This window comes from Thamnophis sirtalis, unplaced genomic scaffold, assembly GCF_051295495.1.
Source record: "Thamnophis sirtalis isolate CommonGarterSnake01/CBP01778 unplaced genomic scaffold, rThaSir2_p1.2 scaffold_7, whole genome shotgun sequence".
NCBI classification, from domain to species: Eukaryota; Metazoa; Chordata; class Lepidosauria; order Squamata; family Natricidae; genus Thamnophis; species Thamnophis sirtalis.
In genome coordinates, this window is record NW_028261387.1 from 14,609,901 (window position 1) to 14,620,730 (window position 10,830).

Here is a 10,830-nt window from a genome sequence, read left to right on the forward strand (position 1 = left end):
CTTGATTTCATTGAGGGCTGCATCAGGGTTGTATTTGACCTTGGCGGGCTGGGGTGGGTGTGGCTAGGGTGGGTGTAGCCAGCTTGATGTCACTTCTGTCAGCGGTGCCTATGGTGGCCAGAGCACTCTGACAGAGAAAACAGGCTCCCAAGCTCCGTTTTCGACTGTGATGCCAGTGAAAACGGAGCTCAGCTGCCGTATGCAACCCAACAAAGCTCCATTTTCACTGGCAGAGATACTGTGGGCCGGTCCTTTGCTATATCCAGGATAGCCCTGTGAGCCAGATCTAAGCACCCCGCGGGCCAGCTCCTGGGCCTTGAGTTTGACCCCTGCTTTAATTACTGCGCCAAACTACTTCTGTCATAAACTAATTAGTCCCACAGAAAGAGGAAAGTCCTTAACTCAGAGAAATGTGACTGGAAAGTCTTTATCTCATTTGTATTTCAACAATACTGTACACTCCAAGTGCCAGATAACTGCCATCCGATTGGGCCTAAGTACAATTCCAAAACCCACCCCACTACCATCTATAAATCTGTTAAGGGTTCCTATAACTGGTTCTTACATGATAAGTTATTAATGGATGTTACCATTTCTAATAAAGAAATGTGCACATCAGTGGTGGGTTTCTATTTTTTTTACTACTGGTTTGTGCACGCGCGACGCTTCTGCACAGAAATGTCTGGTTGGGTGGCCGGAGCCTCCCGCTGCCACCACTATTGGTTCGCCCAATTCGAGTTGAACCGGCAGAAACCCACCTCTGATGCACATGGATAATTGGAAATATTTTATATCTGCTCATTACCTATCTACCAGGGGTGGGTTTCTCGCCCCGTTCCAACCGGTTCGGTTGGAACGGGGCCGGTGGCGTCCTCGTGCACGCGCGCAGTGCACACATGCATACTAGTGTCTGTGCGATGCTCCAGCTGCTCCTGGAGGATCGTGCAGGCTCTGTACGCGTCCTGCGCATGTGTGGAAGCGCAGAACTCGTCAAAACCGGGTAAGAAACGTGGGCGGGCGGGTGGACCCTTCGGCGTTCCCAGAAGTTACTTACTTCCGGGTTCGCTGACCAACCGGTTCACGGGGACCGCCGCGAACCACCTGAAACCCACCCCTGATTAGGACTTTCTATGGAAATCACTGCTGGTGAAACATGGCGGGTCTATGGTGATGCTAGAGTTTCAGTATGCAAGCATGAGAATGAAGAGTTGAAAAGACCAAAGAAATGGCTCTACACAGTGATGGGTAGATAGGTAATGAGCAGATACAAAATGTTTCCACCAAAGTGATACCTTATCTACTTGCATTTACATGCTTCAAATTGCAAATTCTGAGGGTGTTATTTTCAAAGGAGAAATTGGGGATTCAGGACAGAAATACAGGGGTATCTTCAGGGGATGTCAATACAGGACTGCGGGACGGCAGCCATGGCAGACATCCAGGAAGGGGCTGCCGTTACCAGGAACAGCAGGAGACAGAGTGACCATCCCCATAGCTGAGCAGTGGTCGCTCCCCGCTGTGCCGCAGAGCATTGCAGCTGAGCTGCGAGCCAGTGAAGAGATAGCTAATCACTTAAACATTTAAAAAGAAACTGCAGGGGCCGGTCCAGCTTGGAGACTGGCGTCTGCACTTGAGGAGTGTCTGGGGTCATGTGGGAGGGGACTGTATTTGTGATAGAATGGGGCGGCACAAGTTTTAAAGGCAATGAGGAGCATAGGGCAATCTGCCCTAAATAGAATTTCATTGTGTTTTGCCAGCTGTGATTGTCAGCCTGTGCTGGAACCAGAGTAAAGAATTTTGACACACCAGGTTTGTGTTTGGTGACTTTTCCTTCCTTTCGGAACCTGACAATGTCAGGATGGTAATCATAACCACATCCATTTTCATGTTGCCCACAATTTTGAATTATACCTGCAAAAACAAAACAGTTCGATATACTTCTTCACAAATATACCAAAGGCTATTAATGTAGCAATCAGACACACAATGGTAACCAAGTTTGAGAATCAATTAAATTTATTCTTTATTAAACTTCAGAAAGACTGGAGCAACTGTTGATTGATGAGTTAGTTGGTTTTCTACATTGGCTACTCTCTCTATTATTTAGTGATTCGTTGTTTTTATTTTGTTTTTAATCCTGGTTAGTTACCCATGGAACGGAGACTGAATACATTGAATAAACAACTACAAATAAATAAAGTTGTTCAAATGGAACATTGAATTTTTTTTGTCTTATATGATTCTTCTAAATCTCTCCCTACCAAACATGTTTGTTAAAAAAAATATTTTGACATCAGTCTTACTTATTTACGAATATTTAGGAGAAGCAATTTTGTCCCTGTTGGTAGGCATCAGAATTGCTAAGCCATCTTCCATTTAGTTAAAGTCTAGTATAGAATATTATGGTGCAATATAATGATTGGGTATTTGGCAATTTTACTAAATTATATGAACATCATTGTTCTATAATTATTTTATCCCAAATCCCCCACCTTTGCTGCTTCCAGATTTCTTAGTCTGTAAAATCCATAATTCCTAAAAAGTTGTCACTTTAGCCATTCAACATGTTCAACTCATCTAAATTCTTCCTTCAGAAACTTGATTTAATTTAATTTAATCTTTCTCATCACATAAAAAAATACCAGTATAAAGCTGAATCAGACTCCATTATAATAATATCTTGTAACCTAAACCTCATAGAACTTATTCTCATAAATCAGCATAGATGAAATTAATAATGCTGCCTTTGAGGTTGCTTAATTCAGATTGGCTTTATGTTAAATTTACACTAAAGGTAAAAGGAGGAGTAGATAGATGGAGTATTTGCATTGGAAGTTCAACTTTGCTTGATGAAAGAGAAAAACTATTTCTATATTTATTTATTTATTTATTAAAGAAATTTATTTATCCACCCAACTCACACATAGATGATTGCGGGTATCTTGTAAAATTTAAAATATTACCCTAAAGATGTGGATAGTGATTCAATATCCTTTCAACTTTTAGAATCAACGATTCTGCAAAAATCTATAGCTATGATAGATAATATTAACTGGTTGTCTAAATACATAAACACAGGTTGTTAAGTTCATGTAACCATCATAGATTGTATTTATTTGTCCTTCCATTCTATCGTTTTGATCTTATTTCTTCCTACATTACAGTTTGTGGATTTACCTTTTTTTGCTTATGTAAAACACATATAGTTATACATATGCAAGCACAAATGATAATTAGAGCAATACACACTATGATAACAATTAAAGTCACCATATTTATCACACCAGGAGATTCATTATTGGGAACTTCCAAACTAGAATTGCCTTTTGAGGTATAAGGATTGGTTGGTGTAGGCGGAGCAGAACTAGGAGGATTGGTTGGTTTGGGATGAGCAGAGCTAGGAGGATTGGTTGGTTTGGGATGAGCAGAGCTAGGAGGATTGGTTGGTTTGGGATGAGCAGAGCTAGGAGGATTGGTTGGTGTGGGATGAGTAGAGCTAGGAGGATTGGTTGGTGTGGGATGAGTAGAGCTAGGAGGATTGGTTGGTGTGGGATAAGTAGAGCTAGGATCGGTGGGTGTGAGAGGAGTAGTGAGCAATGGAGGAAGAAGTACAACTGCTCTTGCTATATTAGACACTTCCCCAACATTGTTGCTGCCATCGCTGGCACGAATGGCAAAGTAAATTGCAGTGCCATTTTCTTTTGTGAAGTTTTCCATCTTATACTGAAATGACTGTTTGATCCCAGTAGCATCTGGTTTCAGATCAGATGTGTTCACGGAAGCAGCATTTTGAAAAGTATCTCTTAATTCGTCAGGATTTTCACTCATTTTTATTTCATATTTTTCAGCTGGAAAAAATAAAAATATTCAAGGACACATTAAGACAAATTCTCCACAATACTTGGGAACTGATATCTTTTAAATCTTTGCAACAAGCACACAGATGGTTCTGGGGTATATTTTAAGGCAAATGCATCTCATTTAAACCGAAATCACCCTATGTGCTAAATTAGATTGTATTCACCCAATTTTATCCCATAAGGAAAATCCTATAAAGATTTAAATTTGGGAGCTAGTAACAAGTAGCATTTTGTTCCTCCTTTAGCATGATTTCTTCTGCCTAACATAGGAAAGAAAATATTACCTGTTCCTATATCATAGTCATTTCCAGGAGCAGTCCATGACAAAAGGAATTCATCCTCATCATTGAGTTCTGCTTCAAGATCAGTAATTCGAGAGGGTGGAAAGACATCTGAAGGATTTCCAGGAGTCACTCCTGACATTACAAAACTACCTCCTGAAGCAATTCTGCTGAATTTTCCAAGGTTTGCTTGGGTATCATTATCACTAGCTTCTGGTCTTGGTGCATTCATTTTTATTTCACCTATTATAAAAGAAAAGAAAATCATTCAGCAAAAACTCCAAATTTTCTCATTATTCTGATGCTTATTTGAGTTGTCTTCAAAGAAGAATGTGAAATCATTTCCATATTGTTGAAAATATAAATAGATATACATAAATAATGTCTATTTACTCATCAGGGACTGTGAGATACATTATTTATTAGAAGTTGAGATATATAGATATAGATATACAGATAGCTATAGTTATTTATTATATTGATTTCTATAGTGAAGATCAGTGTGGGTGTTTAACCCAAGGATAATATTTTTTAAAATAACTTTAATATTAATGAAGATAATTTTACCCAAAAGAAATGTATTGGATATTTTGGAATACTTAAAACAAAATACTGAAAAAAAGTCTTCTTTGATCTTTTCAAATGCAGAAAAGGCCTTTGATAACTGGGCTTTCCTGTTTAACTTTTGGAAGATATGGAGTTTGGTGAGAATTTTGTTAAATGAATAAAATTGATTTATACTTTGCAACAGGCACAAATAATTTTAAGTAGAAAATTAGCAAAACCTTGCGAAATACAGAAAAGGAGAGAGAAGTCAAGGATACCCCTTGTCACATTTTAGCTTTTGAAGTAGTGAATGGAGACATAAAGCAAGATGAAATAATTGCTGGAATGATGATTAAAAGGGAAACATATAAATTATGAGTGTTGTCTGATGATATAGTGATAATATTTGAAAATTCTTTCAAAGGAGTAGAAATATTAATGGAAAATTAAAGGATTGTAGTGCATTAGTCGAATTTAAAATTAATAATTAGATAATGAAAATATAAACAAAAACAGGAATCTGGAAGAGCAAAAAGAATGAGAACAATGGATTTAAGACTGACAAAATTGAAATGCTTGGATGTTACTGTGACTAATATAAATTGTATGTTATTTCAGAATAATTACAGTATGTTAAGACAGGAAATTAAATTAAAATGGACATGAAAGATGGGAGAAATTACAAGATAAAAATGAATTTACTGCCTAAAATGATGTTTTTGTTTCAGAGAATACCTATTGAGACAGCTGCTGTACCATTTCAACAATGGCAGAAAAATATATCTAGGTTTGCATGATAAAAGAAAAAGTCCAGGTTTTTATTATTAAACATCTATGCTAGCCACCTTGCCAAGGCTTAAATATAAGATCATCCAAGCTACAAAGGAAGGAGGAAGATTGGGATTGCATGAAATTGTACTTGAAGCCCACTCTTTGATTTGGATGACGGAGTGGTTACTGCTAAGAAATAAGATATTCAAACTAGAATGGCATTCTTTGAGCTTTGAATAGCATAGCTTTCTCTGGTGTTATAAAATTAAGGTTAATATAGCTTTTAAAATCAGTATATTAGAAATGGAAGCCTGCTCTTGATGTTGGCTAATACTGAGAGTTACAAAATGTTATAATATTAAAAATATGAAAGGAGATCTTAGGAGAACGGAGCCAGAATTTGTAACTACAACAGGATTTATGCTTCTGCGAATAGACAATGTCCAAAAGATGTTAATGAAGGAATGACAGACATGGAACAATATTAGCTGACAAGACAGAGAAAGTGCAAAAGAAACTGGTTGAAGTTTTAAAATTAAAAGGAAAATACAAGTGATAAACCAAGAGAATGACCGAGAAAATATTTTCTTATAAAAGAGATTTGTTAAAGTCTTGAAGAAAAACTGTGCAATGGAATTAAGAAGAATTGAAGACAAATAAAATCTTATGACAATATTTGATTGAATTAAGACTGTTAGAAATAAAAGAAAGGAGTATAGAATAAGTTTATTTCATCACAATGAAATACTTTTTTTGTGTGCAAAATATGGCAACTCTTTGTGCAATTTTTACCAACACCAAGAGTGAAAAATTGATGTTTTATGGATTTGCTTACAAATAAGGTAAAGAATATGAAATGAAGGATTAGCTTTTTGTAAAATTATTTAGTGAAGAATTGCTAAATTTATTTATGTTTATTGTGATGAAGTTTGAAATTCATTTCTTTATATATTTCTTTATTATATTCTTTCTTCTCTTTCTTTTTTCTTCTTTCCTGTACTTTTTCTTCTTTCTATTCTTTTTTTTCTCTAAGTTTAGTCTGTATTAGTTTGTATTATTAAGTATCATAATACTTAATAATACTTTATAAGTATTTTACTAATATTATAATACTTTATAAATAATTAATAATTAAGAATAAAATTATATTTTAAAAAAGAATCATGTAAGTCATGATATTCCCTGTAATACTCTACAGAAGTGAAAGTTGGACTTCAAGATAGGAAGAGTATTTGAACTTTCATGTTGGAGAATACTATGGACAAACAAATGGATCAAACATCAACTCAGAGGTTTAAAATGATTACACTCAAATTATCCTACTTCAGACTCATTATGCAATGACCTGGCTTTCTAGAGGAGCCTATAATACTGGGAAAGGTAGAAGTAAAGAGAAGAAGAGGACCAGTACCAAGGTTGATGGACTCAGTTATTGTGGTGATGGAAAAATTGAAAGATCAGGTTAGGTCTTCATGATAGATCATGATTGAGAAAATATATGTGGCTTCTAGGAGCCCAAAACAACTTGAAGTTATGTAATTAATAATACAGTTATACTACATTATTGTTTTTTCATAGTTTTTACCATTCGCTATATAGCCTGGGACATATAAAGCGTGATTTCTTTGGCGAGTTTGTCGGCTGCTCCCATCTCTCCCTTGGACATGCACCTTTATGCTGTATCTACCATTTTCTTTGAATGATGTGAAGTATCTTGAGTAGATCCCATCGTTCTTGATAATATCTGCACCTTGAAACAAAAATATTAAAAATTAACATCCAGGATAATGTAGAAAAGACACCAAAACTAAGTTGTATCTATCCCTGTTTTCATCAAAGTAAATGTTTAAATCTATGATTGTTTACATTCAGAACCAAAGAATAGCTGTTTATGGTTTGAAGTTTGTCAAAATGACTTCTAATTCTATAATTCTTGGGTGTTAGATTCTATGCAACAATGGTATTGGCATAGTTTTCCTGAGGCAGTTTAGAAATCCATAGTTTATAGATTCCTAAATCTAGGATGATGAGCTAATTTTGAATATTGTTGTAAGCCACTCAGAATTGTTTAAGATGAATGTCCATAAATTTTAGTTAAAAATACTCAGAATATCTTATAAGTGTTCATGGAAAATGGTTGTTGCATAAAGAATGTATCCAATGATCTAATGACTAAAGATTTATCAGACTGTAATTTCTCTAAGCGAGATATCACACAGATGGTATATGCCATGCATGATTTTTTTTGTATGTAACATGTATATATTCATTCATCATGAGAGATATATTTCAAACTTCAAACTAACAGGCATGTATAATTATATTTTTAAGTGTAGATACCTAAGATAATATATAAACACTGAAAAGCAATGTTATGCCAATTGAATTGTAGTAATTGTATGGTAAAAAAACAAACATTATCTTAAGTTTCAGTAGCGTAAATTTTTGTACCTTGGTTTGCCCAAATCTCTGTGCTTTTCTACTGAAATCAATGACTAATGAAGGAGTTCACAAGACTTGGAATACCGTAAGTACCAAAATACTCCTCATTTTCTGGCCTGGTTTTTCTGGGCTGAGTGTTGAGTGAGAAGTATTTCTAATAATTATGTGCTAATCTTTATATCAAACAAAATAATGATAGAATCTCACAATGTTATAAATAGAATTGTTTCATTTTCTCCTTCATTTTCTCCCAGACTTCTGCCTACAGTCCCCCCACCCAAAGAATAAAGCCTCGTGTTGACATTTTTTGCCTTTGTGAAGCCGGATGGGCATGGTCTGTGCAGGCCGTATCCAGCCCACGGGCCACCAGTTTGACAGGCCTGTTAGAGTAACAGTAGTAGGACAATTATCTGAGTCCACGTGAATAAATTCCTACTTCTGGAATATTACGCAGACAGATCACCTGAAAAATATACAATACAAACATTTTTCCAAGTATACTTACCAGAACCTTTGTCCCAAAGCTCTAGTTTCTCGCTTGCAGAATTTGATTCAATTGTGGCTGTAACAGTTGCACCAAGCACTGGCAAAAGTCCTTGACTGACTTCTGCATAAATAATTATTGGATTGGGAAAAGTATTTGTATCACTGCTTAAGTAGGACTTCACAGTTACTGGAGGTTCCCCTAGAGATGCGGCTCGAGACGTTACTGTGATTGATAGCACCTGAGCCGTTGAGTGTGTATTATAAAGTGTATAAGTCCAATCACCTGTCTGCAGATAAAGATTTGGAAGTAACATATTATTAAATATTCATGCATCATGGTCTGGGAGATATCAATGCAGTTTTGATTTCTCTGCATACTATATTTCTTAAGGACAAATAGCCATTTGTGGGAATTTGTAGGAATTTTAAAGAGTTGGGCAGCAGAAGCCAATTTATGATCAATTGTAAAGTCTCCAATTTTAGTTCTGCGGTTTGCAAATATCATTCCCTAGCATTTCATATGAACTAAGCTCCCATAACTTCATGATTGTGGCTCACATGGAAGAAAACTGTATGTATGAAAGATTTAATTATGATGCATCTGTTTGCAATTAACAACATCATTAATATCAGTTGACTGTATTATTGAATGATGTCCATAGAAGACCTGGCTTTTGTCAGAACACTATACTTAATGAAATGCCATCATGTGGCTACACAAGAGTGTCCACATGCTGACTCCCTTTAAGAAAATCTTCACCAATCCAATTGTCTTAAATACAATTTCAGTTTTATGCTACAGTGGGTATATGCTGCTAGTCCAGTATGACTTCTCCCACCTGCCAAAATGGAATGAATGGGCAAATTAATGGCACTAGCTAACTGTTGCAGCAAAGAAAAAATTGAAACATCAGGCCACACCTTTTAGAAACTTAGTTATTTCTGTGTCTCATCTAGCCATCCTCAGCAGACAAAGTAATTGTACTAATTTAGCTTAAAGTATTCCAAGCAATTAGTATATCGCTTGCACCTGTGAAGTAGATCTGTTTGTCTATGGGCTAAAAAAAAAACATTAAAATTATAACTTTAATGATAATACAACTTCCTTGGTTGAAAGAAAGCTGAGATATTTTACCTCGGCGGTCCCATCAATCTTAAGTCGAGCAGTTTTGAGATTGGTGTTGTCAACTGTAAAATCGTTCTGATTATATGTTTTCATTTTTGGATCCGTCAGAAGAATTCCAGGTTTAGAATTGATTTCACTCCATGTAAGTACAAAAAAAGTGTCATTTCCTACAGTGTGATCGATGGATACAATACCAGTAAGAAAATTGCTGGCATCAATTTTCTGACTTTTACTTTCAATCTATAAGTAAAAAGAAGAGAAATTATAAAATAGCAAGAAAATATTGTGATTGTAATCAAATGTATTTAATTAGTTTGGGAGTATCTCATCTGAAGTAAACTTCATAGTTAAGAACAAAGCTATATAAGGTTAAAGAATAAATGCTGATATTGTTTTGTGTTTCTAGTGCAATAACCACTTGACATAGCACTATCTCTACCAGATATTACAATAAATTGTATCTATCTATCTAGATTTCTATAATCTATCTTTGTAATTTTTGTAGGTAATTAAATATTTTTATTACGATAATAAATAATGGTCTAGATCTTGACTTACAATACTTGATTTAGTAACTGTTTGAAGTTACAACAGCATTGAAAAAAGTGACCCATGACCATTTTTCACACTTATAACTGTTGTAGAATCCCCATGGTCATGTGATCAAAATTCAGATGCTCACAACAAGTTCATATTTATGACAGTTGCCATGTCCCAGGGTGATACACTTAGTTTTTGTGACCTTCTAACAAATATAGTTAATAGGAAAGCAAGATTCACTTGACAAACATGTTACTTGCTTAAACTTCAGTGATTCATAACAACTATGGCAAGAAAGGTCGTAAAATGAGACAAAATTCAATTTACAGCTGTCTTGCTTAGCAACATAAATTTTGAGCTCAATTACGGTCATAAGTCGAGAACTACCTGTAGAAACATCTGACATACAATGGTACACAAATACCTGCATTCACATAGATAGAGTGATCAGCATGCCGCAGCTAAGCATACATAAACATGTTTAATCAGATGATCAAGAATAATAAAAAGTGCAATGCAAAATTAATGGTAATGCAAGCAGTGATAATCAAACAATAACAGTGACAACAGTTGCAGTAAGATATACAATGAGATATGAGAATGTTAAAACAACTTTCTAAATAAATCTATCTAATCAAATGAAATTCAATGGTGAAAAGAGTAAGGTTCTACATTTAGGCAACAAAAACGAAATGCACAGGTACAGTATAGGTGGTACCTTGCTCAACAGTAGTAACTGTGAAAGGGATCTTGGAGTACTAGTGGACAATCACTTAAA

At 35.3% G+C, this 10,830-nt stretch overlaps 1 protein-coding gene across 1 annotated transcript in view; it reads right to left on the reverse strand.

The window, feature by feature from the left end:
• Positions 1–2,145: 2,145 nt before the first annotated feature.
• Positions 2,146–10,830, reverse strand: part of CLCA4 (chloride channel accessory 4) — a 23,646-nt gene continuing 14,961 nt past the window's right edge. Inside the window, exons 10-14 of the mRNA XM_087719351.1 lie at positions 9,522–9,752; positions 8,406–8,673; positions 7,044–7,208; positions 4,145–4,384; positions 2,146–3,848 (exon numbers count right to left, since the gene is read on the reverse strand). Of these exons, the coding sequence (XP_087575477.1) occupies positions 3,154–3,848; positions 4,145–4,384; positions 7,044–7,208; positions 8,406–8,673; positions 9,522–9,752 (1,599 nt within the window). The 3' untranslated portion in view covers positions 2,146–3,153. The remainder of the gene's footprint in view (positions 3,849–4,144; positions 4,385–7,043; positions 7,209–8,405; positions 8,674–9,521; positions 9,753–10,830) is intronic.